Source organism: Pseudorca crassidens, chromosome 15, assembly GCF_039906515.1.
Source record: "Pseudorca crassidens isolate mPseCra1 chromosome 15, mPseCra1.hap1, whole genome shotgun sequence".
NCBI lineage: Eukaryota > Metazoa > Chordata > Mammalia > Artiodactyla > Delphinidae > Pseudorca > Pseudorca crassidens.
The window spans coordinates 61,065,913-61,081,453 of record NC_090310.1 but is presented as its reverse complement, the minus strand read 5'-3'; the positions used below and the strand labels follow the sequence as shown (position 1 = coordinate 61,081,453).

The following is a 15,541-nucleotide window of genomic DNA, read 5'->3' as shown; positions in this document are numbered from 1 at the left end:
GAATTGATTCAAATTTGAACTTGAAAAACACTTCAATTATTAAAATAATTTTATTTAAGTTATATTTTAATTAAGCATAGAATATAATGACAACTATGCACCAACGCTTGGAAGGAACAAGTGTTGGAAGTGTAAGGAAGTTGGCATTACTTTTTTCTTAAAAACTTATACCAAGTACCATCAAACCCTTCATTTAAAATTCACACACAATCATTAAAAGGTAATTTTGAGGGAGGAGCTTCAAGATGGAAGAAGAGTAGGACGTGGAGATCACCTTCCTCCCCACAAATACATCTACATGTGGAACAACCCCTACAGAACACCTACTGAATGCTGGCAGAAGACCTCAGACCTCCCCAAAGGCAAGTAACTCCCCCACGTACCTGGGTAGGGCAAAAGAAAAAAGAAAAAACAGAGAGAAAAGAATAGGGAGGGGACCTGCACCAGTGGGAGGGAGCCGTGAAGGGGGAAAGGTTTCTACACACTAGAAGCCCCTTCGCGGGCGGAGACTGCGGGTGGCGGAGCGGGGGGATGCTTCGGAGCCACGGAGGAGAGCACAGCAACAGGGGTGCGGAGGGCAAAGCGGAGAGATTCCCGCACAGAGGATCGGTGCCGACCGGCACTCACCAGCCCGAGAGATTTGTCTGCTTACCCGCCAGGGCGAGTGTGGACTGGGAGCTGAGGCTCGGGCTCCGGAGGTCAGATCCCAGGGAGAGGACTGGGGTTGGCTGCGTGAACACAGCCTGAAGGGGGCTAGTGCGCCACAGCTAGACGGCAGTGTGTCCAGGAAAAGGTCTGGAGCTGTCAAAGAGGCAAGAGACTTTCTTGCCTCTTTGTTTCACAGTGCACGAGGAGAGGGGATTAAGAGGGCCACCTAAACGAGCTCCAGTGACCGGCGCGAGCCGCAGCTATCAGCGCGGCCCCCACAGACAGGCGTGAGACGCTAAGGCTGCTGCTACAGTCACCAAGAAGCCTGTGTGCGAGCACAGGTCACTATCCACACTTTCCCTCCCGGGAGCCTGTGCAGCTCGCCACTGCCAGGGTCCAGGGATCCAGGGACAACTTCCCCGGGAGAACACACGGCACGCCTCAGGCTGTTGCAACATCATGAAGGCTCGCCCCGCATTCCATTCACCTCCCTCCCCCCACCCCGCCCCCAGCCGGCCTGAGTGAGCCAGAGCCCACTAATCAGCTGCTCCTTTAACCCCATCCTGTCTGAGCGAAGAACAGATGCCCTCAGGCGACATACATGCAGAGGCGGGGCCGAACCCAAAGCTGAACCCCCGGAGCTGTGTGAACAAAGAAGACAAAGGGAAATCTCTCCCAGCAGCCTCAGGAGCAGCGGATTAAATCTCCACAATCAACTTGATGTACCCTGGATCTGTGGAACACCTGAATAGACAACGAATCATCCCAAATTGAGGAGGTTGACTTTGGGAGCAATGATTATATATATTTTTTTCCTTTTTCTCTTTTTTCTGAGCGAGTGGATGACAGGCTCTTTGTGCTCCGGCCGGGCGTCAGACCTGTGCCTCTGAGGTGGGTGAGCTGAGTTTAGGACATTGGTCCACCAGAGACCTCCCAGCTCCACATAATATCACACAGCAATAATCTCCCAGAGAGCTCCATCTCACCGCCAAGACCCAGCTCCACCTAATGACCAGAAAGTTACAGTGCTGGACACCCTGTGTCAAACAACTAGCAAGAAAGGAACACAACCCCACCCAGAGAGGCTGCCTAAATCATAATAAGTTCACAGAAACCCCAAAAGACAGCACCGGACGTGGTCCTGCCCACCAGAAAGACAAGATCCAGCCTCAGCCTCCAGAACACAAGTGCCAGTCCCCTCCACCAGGAAGCCTACACAACCCACTGAACCAACCTAAGCCACTGGGGGCAGACACCAAAAAACAGGGGAATTATGAACCTGCAGCCTGTGAAAAAGAGACCCCAAACACAGTAAGTTAAGCAAAATGAGAAGACAGAGAAACACACAGAAGATGAAGGAGCAAGGTAAAAACCCACCAGACCAAACAAATGAAGAGGAAATAGGCAGTCTACCTGAAAAAGAATTCAGAATAATGATAGTAAAGATGATCCAAAATCTTGGAAATAGAATGGAGAAAATATAAGAAACGTTTAACAAGGACCTAGAAGAACTAAAGAGCAAACAAACAATGATGAAAAATACAATAAATGAAATTAAAAATTCTCTAGAAGAAATCAATAGCAGAATAACTGAGGCAGGAGAATGGATAAATGACCTGGAAGATAAAATAGTGGAAATAACTACTGCAGAGCAGAAAAAAGAAAAAAGAATGAAAAGAATTGAGGACAGTCTCAGAGACCTCTGGGACAATATTAAACACACCAACATTCAAATTATAGGGGTCCCAGAAGAAGAAGAGAAAAAGAAAGCGACTGAGAAAATATTTGAAGAGATGATAGTTGAAAACTTCTTTAATATGGGAAAGGAAATAGTTAATCAAGTCCAGGAAGCACAGAGAGTCCCATACAAGATAAATCCAAGGAGAAACACACCAAGACACATAATAAGCAAACTATCAAAAATTAAATACAAAGAAAAAATATTAAAAGGGAAAAACAACAAATAATATACAAAGGAATCCCCATAAGGTTAACAGCTGATCTTTCAGCAGAAACTCTGCAAGCCAGAAGAGAGTGGTGGGACATATTTAAAGTGATGAAAGGGAAAAACCTACAACAAAGATTACTCTACCCAGCAAGGATTCCATGCAGATTCGATACACAAATTAAAATCTTTACAGACAAGCAAAAGCTAAGAGAATTCAGCACCACCAAACCAGCTTTACAACAAATGCTAAAGGAACTTCTCTAGGCAGGAAACACAAGAGAAGGAAAAGACCTACAATAACAAGCCCAAAACAATTAAGAAAATGGTAATAGGAACATACATATGGATAATTACCTTAAATGTAAATGGATTAAATGCACCAACCAAAAGACATAGACTGGCTGAATGGATACACAAACAGGACCCATACATATGCTGTCTACAAGAGACCCACTTCAGACCTAGGGACACACACAGACTGAAAGTGAGGGGATGGAAAAAGATATTCTATGCAAATGGAAATCAAAAGAAAGCTGGAGTAGCAATTCTCATATCAGACAAAATAGACTTTAAAATAAAGACTATTACAAGAGACAAAGAGGACAGTATATAATGATAATGGGATCAGTCCAAGAAGAAGATATAACAATTGTAAATATCTATGCACCCAATATAGGAGCACCTCAATACATAAGGCAAATACTAACAGCCATAAAAGGGGAAATCGACAGTAACACAACATAGTAGGGGACTTTAACACCCCACCTTCACCAATGGACAGATCATCCAAAATGAAAATAAATAAGGGAACACAAGCTTTAAATGATACATTAAACAAGATGGACTTAATTGATATTTATAGGACATTCCATCCAAAACCAACAGAATACACTTTTACCTCAAGTGCTCATGGACCATTCTCCAGGATAGATCATATCTTGGGTCACAAATCAAGCCTTGGTAAATTTAAGAAAACTGAAATCGTATCAACTATCTTTTCTGACCACAACGCTATGAGACTAGATATCACTTACAGGAAACAATCTGTAAAAAATACAAACACATGGAGGATAAACAATACACTACTTAATGACCAAGAGATCACTGCAGAAATCAAACAGGAAATCAAAAAATACCTAGAAACAAATGACAATGAAAATATGATGACCCAAAACCTATGGGATGCAGCAAAAGCAGTTCTAAGAGGGAAGTTTATACCAATACAATCCTACCTTAAGAAACAAGAAACATCTCAAACAATGTAACTAACACCTAAAGCAATTAGAGGAAGAAGAACAAAGAAAACCCAAAGTTAGCAGAAGGAAAGAAATCATAAAGGTCACATCAGTAATAAATGAAAAAGAAATGAAAGAAACAATAGCAAAGATCAATAAAACTAAAAGCTGGTTCTTTGAGAAGATAAAAATTTGATAAACCATTAGCCAGACTCATGAAGAAAAAAGGGAGAAGACTCAAATCAGTAGAATGAGAAATGAAAAAAAAGAAGTAATAACTGACACTGCAGAAATACAAAGGATCATGAGAGATTACTACAAGCAACTCTATGCCAATATAATGGACAACCTGGAAGAAATGGACAAATTCTTACAAAAGCACAACCTTCCAAGACTGAACCAGGAAGAAATAGAAAATATAAACAGACGGATCACAAGCACTGAAATTGAGGCTGTGATTAAAAATCTTCGACAGGGCTTCCCTGGTGGTGCAGTGGTTGAGAGTCCGCCTGCCAATGCAGGGGACACGGGTTTGTGCCCCAGTCCGGGATGATCCCACATGCCGTGGAGTGGCTAGGCCTGTGAGCCATGGACACTGAGCCTGCGCGTCCAGAGCCTGTGCTCTGCAACGGGAGAGACCACAACAGTGAGAGGCCCGCGTACCACAAAAAAAAAAAAAAAAAAAAAAAAAAATGATCACCTCAATAGACGAAGAGAAAGCTTCTGAAAAAAATCAACACCAATTTATGATAAAAACTCTCCAGAAAGTAGGCATAGAGGTAACTTACCTCAACATAATAAAGGCCATATATGATGAACCCACAGCCAATATCTTCCTCAATGGTGAAAAATTGAAACCATTTCCACTAAGATCAGGAACAAGACAAGGATGCCCACTCTCACCACTATTTTTCAACATTGTTTTGGAAGTTTTAGCTATAGCAATCAGAGAAGAAAAAGGAAATGAAAGGAATCCAAATTGGAAAAGAAGAAGTAAAGCTGTCACTGTTTGCAGATGACATGATACTATACATAGAGAATCCTAAAGATGCTACCAGAAAAACTATTTACTAGAGCTAATCAATGAATCTGGTAAAGTTGCAGGATACAAAAATAATGCAGAGAAATCTCTTGCATTCCTATACACTAATGATGAAAAATATGAAAGCAAAATTAAGGAAACACTCCCACTTACCATTGCAACAAAAAGAGCAAAATACCTAGGAATAAACCTACCTAAGGAGACAAAAGACCTGTATGCACAAAACTGTAAGACACTGATGAAAGAAATTAAAGATGATACAAATAGGTGGAGAGATATAACATGTTCTTGGGTTGGAAGAATCAACATTGTTAAAATGACTATACTATCCAAAGCAATCTACAGATTCAATGCAATCCCTATCAAAGTACCAATGGCATTTTTCACAGAACAAGAACAAAAAATTTCACAATTTGTATGGAAACACAAAAGACCCTGAATAGCCAAAGCAATCTTGAGAAAGAAAAACGTAGCTGGTGGAATCAGGCTCCCTGACTTTGGACTATACTACAAAGCTACAGTAATCAAGACAGTATGGTATTGCCACAAAAACAGAAATATAGATCAATGGAACAGGATAGAAAGCCCAGAGATAAACCCACGCACATATGCTCACTTTATCTTTGATAGAGGAAGCAAGAATATACAATGGAGAAAAGACAGCCTCTTCAATAATTGGTGCTGTGAAAATTGGACATGTAAAAGAATGAAATTAGAACACCCCCTAACACCATACACAAAAATAAACTCAAAATGGATTAAAGACCTAAATGTAAGGCCAGAAACTATCAAACTCTTAGAGGAAAATTTAGGCAGAACACTCCATGACATAAATCACAGCAATATCCTTTTGGACCCACCTCCTAGAAAAATGGAAAAAAAACAAAAATAAACAAATGGGACCTAGTGAAACTGCAAAGCTTTTGCACAGCAAAGGAAACCATAAACAAGACCAAAAGACAACCCTCAGAGTGAGAGAAACTATTTGCAAATGAAGCAACTGACAAAGGATTAATCTCCAAAATTTACAAGCAGCTCATGCAGCTCAATATCAAAAAAACAAATAAACCAATCCAAAAATGGGCAGAAGACCTAAATAGACATTTCTCCAAAGAAGTAATATAGATTGCCAACAAACACATGAAAGAATGCTCAACATCATTAATCATTAGAGAAATGCAAATCAAAACTACAATGAGATATCATCTCACACCAGTCAGAATAGCCGTCATCAAAAAATCTACAAGCAGGGGCTATCCTGGTGGCACAGTGGTTAAGAATCCGCCTGCCAATGCAGGGGACACAGGTTCAATCCCTGCTCCTGGAAGATCCCACATGCCACGGAGCAACTAAGCCCATGCGCCACAACTACTGAGCCTGCGCTCTAAAGCCTGCGAGCCATAATTACTGAGTCCGCACACCTAGAGCCTGTGCTCCACAACAAGAGAAGCCACCTCAATGAGAAGCCCACACACCACAAGGAAGAGTAGCCCCTGCTCGCCGCAACTAGAGAAAGCCTGTGCTCAGCAAGAAGACCCAACACAGCCAAAAAATAAATAAAACATAAATAAATTTATAAAAAAAAATCTACAAGCAATAAATGCTGGAGGTGGTGTGGAGAAAAGGGAACCCTCTTGCACTGTTAGTGGGAATGTAAATTGATACGGCCACTATGGAGAACAGTATGGAGGTTCCTTAAAAAACCAAAAACAGAACTACCATACGACACAGGAATCCCACTACTGGGCATATACCCTGAGAAATCCATAATTCAAAAAGAGTCATGTACCACAATGTTCATTGCAGCTCTATTTACAATAGCCAGGACACGGAAGCAACCTAAGTGTCCATCAACAGGTGAATGGATAAAGACAATGTGGCGTATATATACAATGGACTATTAGTCAGTCATAAAAAGAAATGAAATTGAGCTATTTGTAGTGAGGTGGATCGATCTAGAGTCTGTCATACAGAGTGAAGTAAGTCAGAAAGAGAAAAACAAATACAGTATGCTAACACATATATATGGAATCTAAAAATAAAGAAAAAAAACGGTCATGAAGAACCTAGGGGCAGGACAGGAATAAAGATGCAGACCTACTAGAGAATGGACTTGAGGACATGGGGAGGGGGAAGGGTAAGCTGGGACAAAGTGAGAGAGTGGCATGGACATATATACACTACCAAATGGAAAACTGATAGCTAGTGGGAAGCAGCTAGCCTAGCACAGGGAGATCAGGTAGGTGATTTGTGACCACCTAGAGGGGTGGGATAGGGAGGGCGTGAGGGTGGGAGATGCAAGAGGGAAGAGATATGGGGATATATGTATATTTATAGCTGATTCATTTTGTTATAAAGCAGAAACTAACACACCATTGTAAAGCAATTATACTCCAATAAAGATGTCAAAAATAAATAAATTAATTAAAAAAATAAAAAAATAAAATTTAATTTAAAAGGTAATTTTGAAAAATTATTTGAAATTATTTAACTGTTCTATCAATTTTAAGGGACCTCTTCTCATCAAAATTTTATCTTTTGAAGTGCCCGCAGGATCATTTGATCATAGATTTTTTTCTTTCTTGTTTCATCTTTAAATGTGGGAAGATTCACTTGGGATACCAGCAGTTCTAAAATATCATTTACATCAATTACTTGAAATACACTTTGCCAAGTTTCTGATTTCACTTAGCAATGGATGTGGATTCTAATTGTACAATGTGGTCTGAGGTTTGCCACATTTCAATCAAGGAAAGACCCACCCCCTAGAGCAGAGGGTTTCTGGGTGCCACACCACCTCCTGCAGCCACCTGATCTCAGGGCAGCAGTGCTGGGTGGTGCCACCTTCTATCTCAGATTCCTGAAGCTCTTCCGCAATCCTCTGCCTCAGGAGTTCTCCACAATCGTGAAATGCCATGCAGCCCATGCAGGCACATCCCAGCCTTCCCCCTCCATGGACAATCCTGAGGAAGAGTCTACAGAGTTCCTCAGAAGGTCCCCAGTGGCACTGAGCCTCAGTCACCCACAGGGGCACCCAGTTCAATAATACCCATTCTGGGGTGTCCCTTATTCCCTGTCTCACTAGCTCCATCTCTTATCCCAGCCTCACTGAATCATCTCACAACCACCTGCACCCAAGACCTAGTTTCAGGCTGTGCCTCCAGGGAAACACAAAGAAAGACACCCAGAAAGTTATTTCCATGATGGGAAACCCAACCTGAGATGCAGGAAGTGTTGAGCCGGGAGGGTTTAATGAGGGAGCTAATTTATAAATAATTAATTTGTTTGTTAAGATTTTTATTATCTATGACTTTTGCTTCTCCAAACAATTGTCCTAACTCCAGGGAATTATATAAAATATGCCCTGAATGATCATTTTCCTATTTTACACTCAAAGATACGGAGACTCAGAGAACTTAAACAACAAGCAGGAGGTCCCACAGCTGGTGAATAGCAGTCAGAGCCTGAATTCATGTCAAAAGGTCTCTCACTCACCAGCTTCCCAGCCTCGGGCAGACTTCACTTTCTACAACCTCAGTTTCCTTCTATAAACCATGAATGCGATAAGCAGTACAGGGCAGTTGTACACATTAAATAAGCCAATCCGTACAGATGTGTATATTGACAGTGTGCTGTGCTCATTTGAGTCATTAGTATCAATATTTTATCCATATAAAATGATGTGTTTCCCTCCACAATAATAGCAAAAAAATGAGGAAAATATTTTGTAAACTTTAAAGTCCTATAAATATTTAAGGAATTAATGTTACTGCTGTGCAGCCTTGGACAACTCACTTGCCTTCTCTGGGCTTTAGAGTTGTAAACAATGAGATGATCACTAAGATTCCTACTAGGTACACTATGAAGGGCTTTCATATAATGTGATTTGCAGACCAGTCAAGTATTGATCTAGGCCAAGAAAATCAAAATCAATTAAAAAAAGCTGATGGAAAATTAGACCCTTACCCAGATATGAGTAAAGATAAAAAAAATCATCCTTGCATCTAAAATTTAGACATTCACAAAGGGCTTTAAATCCTCTTCATATAAAAAAATTATAATAATAAAATTAAATTCCCAGAAGATATTTTTTCTCCATTTTACAGCTGAAGAAACTGAGTTCTGAGAAGTGATGTGAATATTAATAATAAAGACAAATAACAATTGTCACTTCTCTGTGGTTAATGAGCAAGAGATGTGTTAATTACTTTACCAGTATCATTTCACTGAATTCTTGCCACAACAAAGTGAGGGATATCCCATTTATCAGTCGAGGAAACTAAGGTTCAGAAACTTCAAGCCCAACTCTGCACTAACCCGTCTGGACAAAGAGAATGTCCTTATCACGGAGGTACTGGTCTAGCTGGATGGTTTTCTGGGAAACCAGTGTGGACCTGTGCTTGACTTGGCAGAGGACAAGGGAGTACACGTTGTCAGCCTGCAGAGAGATGAGCACACTTCTGGTCACATTGTAGGTGTCTCCACTAAGGTAGACGCTGGTCCAGGGCTTTAATCGCTGGTGGGTGGTTTTTTTTTTTTTGCGGTACGCGGGCCTCTCACTGTTGGGGCCTCTCCCGTTGCGGAGCGCAGGCTCCGGATGCGCAGGCTCAGCGGCCGTGGCTCACGGGCCTAGCCGCCCCGTGGCATGTGGGATCTTCCCGGACCGGGGCACGAACCCGCGTTCCCTGCATCGGCAGGCGGACTCTCAACCACTGCGCCACCAGGGAAGCCCTGGTGGGTGTTTTTAATGCAGGTCACAGTAACCTGACATGTGCAGAATCCAGAGAACATGGTCAGTTGGATGCTACTGCCCGGCTCAGATCACTGAAGGGGGCCTTGCAGGGCATAAGCGTGTCTGCTCCTGCCTGTAGGAGAGACCCCACCTGTGAGGATGCAGAGGAGCCCGAACTCAGTGAGAACAAATCCTCAGCATCACCGTGGAGAAGCCCCATCGCCTCCCCTTCCATAGGCTTTAAAGTTTACATTCTGACGGTTCAGTTATAAAGCTGATATCAGAGGCCAGACAAGAAGCTACAGGGACCACAGCAGTTTGTAAGGAGTCCGACTCCCAACCACACCTCACAGCCAACACCCACATCCCACAACCCTGCTTACAGACTCTGAGACCTATCCCACCAAGTTCTCACTGCAGCCCTAAGAGGAGGGAGCTACTCCTATCCCCATTTCACAGACGAAGACACTAAGGCCCAGACCCTAAGTACCTTGTCCAAGATCCACAGCTGGTCAGTAGAGCCAGGGTTCTTAGCCAGGAAGTAAGGACCCAGGGTCTGTGCTCAGTGACCAGGCTCAGCTCTGTCCTCAGTCCCTGGACAGGGAAGGGTGTCTCACTGCTCCCAGAACAGCACAGAGACAGGGTAGGACCACAGGCTTTGGGGTCACACTCAGCCCAAGTTTGCATTCCCAGCCCCTCTACTGCATAAGCCTGGACAACTCAACTCTCTAAGCCTCAGTTTTCTCATCTGTAAAATGGGGCTGATTCTTAATTCTCAGAGTTAATTAATAAATTACATACAGTAACTAGTAAAGAATATAAGACACATGGTGATCACTCTATAAATGATAACTATCGTCATCCAATACTCACAACCACCACCTAAAGAATTGTTATTAATCATATTTCTAATGTTAGAGGGGGAAAGGCTGAGAGGGTTAGTACCTCACCCAAGTCCCTCACAGCAAACAGAACTCACATTCCAACCCCAGACCAAGTCAAGGGCTCTTTCTGTTACATCACAGCTGCCTCTATTTCTCCATAGCTTCTTCATAATAATCAGTGAACTTCAGTCATTTCCTGCTTGCAACCCAGCATGGTCTAGGCATCATGAAGACTGCCATCAGTCATTACAGAGCACCCACTGTGCGTTCCAATGTCTGGATGCCAAGCAGGGGTCAAGGGAAGGAGTCCCAGCTGGTCCCCACCTGGTGGGCAGTCCTCATTGCTCAGAGGAGGTAACTGAGCTCAGAAACAGCAGTGCTTTGCCTGAGGTCCCAGATGGCCCGTGGCAGCTCTGCTAGGTGACACTGATCCATTTGACTCCAAAGTCTGGCCACGACCGAACTTAAGAGCCAGTATCTGCTTCAGATCTGTGAGGGTCTCAGCACGGAGGAGACGCATAAATGGACAAAACCCCCTGTAGGGACTTGCAAGAGGCCCCATAGTTTCAGAGCCAATGGTGAGAACTGAATGATGTGGGCAGACATGACAATTCAGGAAGAAATAAATATGAATACAGAGCATTTAAGAGGGGGATTTGCAAAAGACTTGAGATAACACTAAGATTTGTATTCTTAGACAGGATGGAGGAAAAAATACAGAAAACACATTGAATTGTGAACAGACAGCCCTGTCTTCTAATCCACGCTCTGCTATTTGAGACCCCTGAGACCTGGTCCCTCTGCTGCCTATCCTGGCTGTCAAACATCAAACAACATATGTGAGGATGCCTGTCACACAGTAAGTGCTCTACAGGTGTCAGCAAACATGACCAGAAGCACAGAGGTGGGAGTGTGTAAGGGGTGAGAGCTGAAGAAGGGCTTTAGGGGTCAGGCTGAGAAGGTGTTGCTGCAAAGACACATTAACAATGAACAGAAGGGGGTCTGACGTCAGAAAAAGAAGTTTCCCCGCTGCAGATCACAAGGCACATCAAACACCACACAGGGGAGTGGTAGTATCAAAGTGATGCTCTCACGGGGCTAACCTTGCAGCAGTGGGACAGATACATGCATGCAGGCAAAGGAGAAAAGTAAGACAGAGAGAAAAATCTCAGCATGAGTCAATAAAGAAATAGTGTAACTTGCTTCGGATCAGAAAGGACCAGTCTGTAATTTTTCACACAGATCTATATATCCCGCTGGGTGGACGTTTTTCTTATTTCTTCTAGACACACACACAAAAAAAGGCACTGAGAAGTTGAAAGGTAGTGGGTTCATTGCCCCTGAGAATTCTTAGAGCAGGCAGAAAAGGCCAGTTCTTTCAGGGAGAAATAGAATGCAGGGTCAATGCTCCTGTTGTGAAGATGTGTGGTTTTGCAGCCCAGCATCCTGTCTACCCTTTTGCTGGTGGTGGCTTGGGCTGTAATACATGCTGCAGGCCCAGAAGCTCACGCTGCCTGTAGGGAGTTGTCCTATCCCACTTCCTGTGGTTCTGGAGAGCTCAGTCCATACTCTAGCTCACCCTTGGCTGGTCCAGGTCTGGCCAATTCTAATACTCCTATCTCTCCACCTCTCCTCCTCTCCCCAATTCATCCCTTCTGGCCCAGTCATTCACTCTCCCAAGCTGATTCCAGCTGGACCAAGGAAAGATCCGTCCTCAAGGTCTGAACTGCTGGTGGGCAGCTCTCCCTAGTGGAGAATGTTATCTAGGACACAAAAGGTAGATAGGAGGAGATAGAATCTGATTTGGATAGGGTGGGGGTGAGAAAGAGAAGAAGCAGAAGGAAAATGAGGGACAGAGGAGGGGAGAAGAGAGAAAAAAGAGACTGAGAAAGAAGTGAGAGAGAGCAAACTCAGTAGCAGAGAGAATGAGAATCCTGCACCTGCACCCTCCCTGCTTCCCAGGCAATCCTGTCAAGAATTCTGACCTCTCTTTAAAATTGAACTCCAGAAACTCTCAGCTGAACCAGTCTTGATTAGAGCTTTCCTGGAAGGGATTTTGGTGCCCATCTCTCCTTAATCTTTGCCTTTTCCTGCAGTCAAGAGAACTTTCCACCTGAAGAGTTCATGGCATTGGGGAAGTCCTACTCCTTCTTGAGGAGGATAGAGGGGAGGCGGGAATGGAACTTGGGGATGAAGGCTTGAGTTTTATCACAACCCCAGGGCATCCTCCCTTCCTTCACCTTCATCCCTTGCTGCCCTGAGTCCCTGACCTACTGCTGTCTGCACCCCAGGCAGATGGCAGTTGTTTCCAGCCTGGCTGCCCAGAGGGGCTGGGCAAGAAGCTGCACCCACCTTTTTCCACCCTGGGCCCACAGGGTGGTGTTGGCTTGGACTGGGGGCTGTTCCTCCTGGACCACCCAGCAGGCAAATTTGCTGCTGTCCAGCATGGTCTCTGCCTGCCAGGTATGCTCCAGAGCGTAGGTCTCGTCTGGGCTTCTGACAACCTGAGGGGACTTCATGGTCTGTGTCGTGCAGGCGTACTCCATCCAGGTGAGGTGCAGCTGGGATGGATAGAAGTGGCTCACATGGCACAGGAGATTCACTCTCTAATGCACATGGATTTGCATTCCAGAGGGCTTCGTGGTGGTGATCTTCGGGGTGGGGACCACTGGACAGAGAAACAGAAAGGAACATCTGTTGAAATTACCCCTATCTGCCTGCCCTCTATGTCTTTCTCTCCCAGGAACCAACCCTAGAGCTTTCATTCTTAAATAAGTTACCTTTTTTGAAAAAGAAATAAATTTTTCTTGTATGCTCAATGTAAGGCAAAGAGAGCTAAGTGTTAGCATTCATTAAATATGGGTAAGGGTACATGGTGTCTGCTATGCTATTTCCTGTGCATTTGAAATATTTCATATCATGAAATATTATTTTAAGAATTATAAACTATAATTTCCATGAGAACAAGGACTTATTTTTATTCATTTCTATATCCCTAGCACCAAGAACAGTGCCTGACACACAGTAGATATTGTGGATGAATGGAAGAATTAATTCATCTGTGTTGAATAGCCCCTTTGAATACATATTTAAAATTAAAAATAGTAATGATATTAATAAAACAAAGATGTTTGGAATGGGCGCTTAGTCCAGATAATAATAATAAAATCAAATATACACAAACAACTTACTGAGTGTCAGGCAGTGTTCTATGTGCTTTACAAGAAATAGCTCATTTAATACTCACATGAAACCTACAAGGTAGGTGATAATTTTATTCTCATTCTAAGGGGAAATTGAGGCACAAAGAGGTTAACTTACCGAAGATCACATTGATTGTGAAGTGGTACAGTCGGGACTAAAGCCACATGGGGGCCTCTGGAACCTGTATCTTTAACAACTCTACAGCGGGATCAGCCACGGCAAGGCGGAATTCCAATTTCCCACTGGAAGTCCAAGGGGGGCTTCGGGCAAAAGACTCTGAAAGTCGATCCAGGATAGCGATGCCCCCACCCAGCCTTCCGCCTCCGCAGCTTGGAGCATTCAGAGAGGTTCGTGCTCTTCCGCAGAGCTCTGCCAGGACCCCGTGCGTGACTTCGCAGGTCATCTCCGACAAGACGTCTTGGGACAGTGTCTCCACACCTTACTGGTGATGGAGTAATTGCCTTTGTCGCCGGTCACCAGGTGCTGAGCTGAGGCTGGATGCTCATCTCTGTCCTTCATCCAGGTGACATTGAAGTCTGAGGAGCCGAAGGAGTCAGCGGTGCAGTTGAAAGGCACCGGATTCCCAGGGGTTGTCCTGTGAGCCGGGCCCGCCAGAGAGATGAAGGGCTGCCCGTCTAGGAAAGAGATGGCTGTGACTGCGCGCTGAGAGCCCGCCGCGTCCCACAGCAGCAGCTGGAAAGAGGCGCCGTGGTGTGTGCAGCCCTGGGGACTTACTATGTGCCCGGTCTGGCTGCAGCCTCGGGGAGCATATAAACAGATGCTAACAAGTAAACAAGCAAATACAGAACTACAACTGGGCCTCAGTGACCTCAGGGAAACTCAAAGAGTGCAGACATAGGAAATGCCTGGAGGACTTATTCTGGAAAGGCGGTATGAGAAGGATTCCTGGAGGAGGTGACATCTTGAGCTGAAACTGAGGAACAGATAGGAGCCAGACATGGGCCAGGGCAGGGGAATAACATTCTAGAAAGTGGGAACAGCAGGTGAGAAGCACCTCGGGCTGGCAGAGCTTGGTTGGCTTGAGAAACTGAGATGTCTGTAGGACCTCCACATCATGGGCGGAGAGGTCGAGATGGGGAAGAGCCTGTGGGACATGGGGATGCTCTTAATTCCTTTCTGAGAGTGATGGGAAGCCATCAGAGATTCTAAACAGAGGAGCAAGCTGGTCTCACTGGCATGTTTTAGAAGATAATTGGGGCTGCTGTGTGGAGAATGGAAAGGAGGGTGGCAACCTGGGGGAAGGGAAGCCAACGAGGAGGCAGCACAGAGCTCCAGGTGTGAGGTGATGGTGCCTGGACCAGGGTGGTGAGAAAGGGAGGGACCCATTTGAGGTACATTTGGAAGATACAGCCAGCAAGACTCGTGATGGACTGGAGGGGAGCCAAGGCACAGAATGAACTATGGATAAATGATTCCTAGGTTTTCCTCTTGAGCATTTGGGTAGATGGTGGTTCTAGGTTTTGAGATGGGGCTAAATGGACCAGGTTGGGATGGGTGAGGTTTGGTGAGGAATCAAGATTTCCATTTTGGACATAAGTGAGAAGCCAAGAATCACTGCGGGCAGGCATGGCTGGCCCTCGTCCTCAGGGCCTTCCCGTTATCACCCCATTGGGCCTCCATCCTCTGCTTGTTCACTTCCAGTGACAGGGGGCTCGCTGCACTGGGGGCAGCTTCATCCACCCTCACAAGCTAGGGTGAGGCCAGAGTACTTCTTCTCCTAACCTAGGATCTATCTCCTAGAGTCATCCTGACAACTGCAGGACTAGACTCTTCCCTCCCCATCAGGACAGACTACAGAGATCTGAGAGCAGGGGCCTCTCCAAGTCT

At 44.6% G+C, this 15,541-nt stretch overlaps 1 protein-coding gene across 1 annotated transcript in view; it reads right to left on the bottom strand.

Annotated features, from left to right (window-relative positions):
• LOC137208046 (signal-regulatory protein beta-1-like) overlaps positions 1–14,096 on the bottom strand; it is a 66,651-nt gene extending 52,555 nt beyond the window's left edge. The window contains exons 1-4 of the mRNA XM_067708499.1: positions 13,896–14,096; positions 12,842–13,050; positions 10,875–11,025; positions 9,191–9,311 (exon numbers count right to left, since the gene is read on the bottom strand). Of these exons, the coding sequence (XP_067564600.1) occupies positions 9,191–9,311; positions 10,875–11,025; positions 12,842–13,050; positions 13,896–14,096 (682 nt within the window). The remainder of the gene's footprint in view (positions 1–9,190; positions 9,312–10,874; positions 11,026–12,841; positions 13,051–13,895) is intronic.
• Between the last annotated feature and the right edge of the window lie 1,445 nt (positions 14,097–15,541).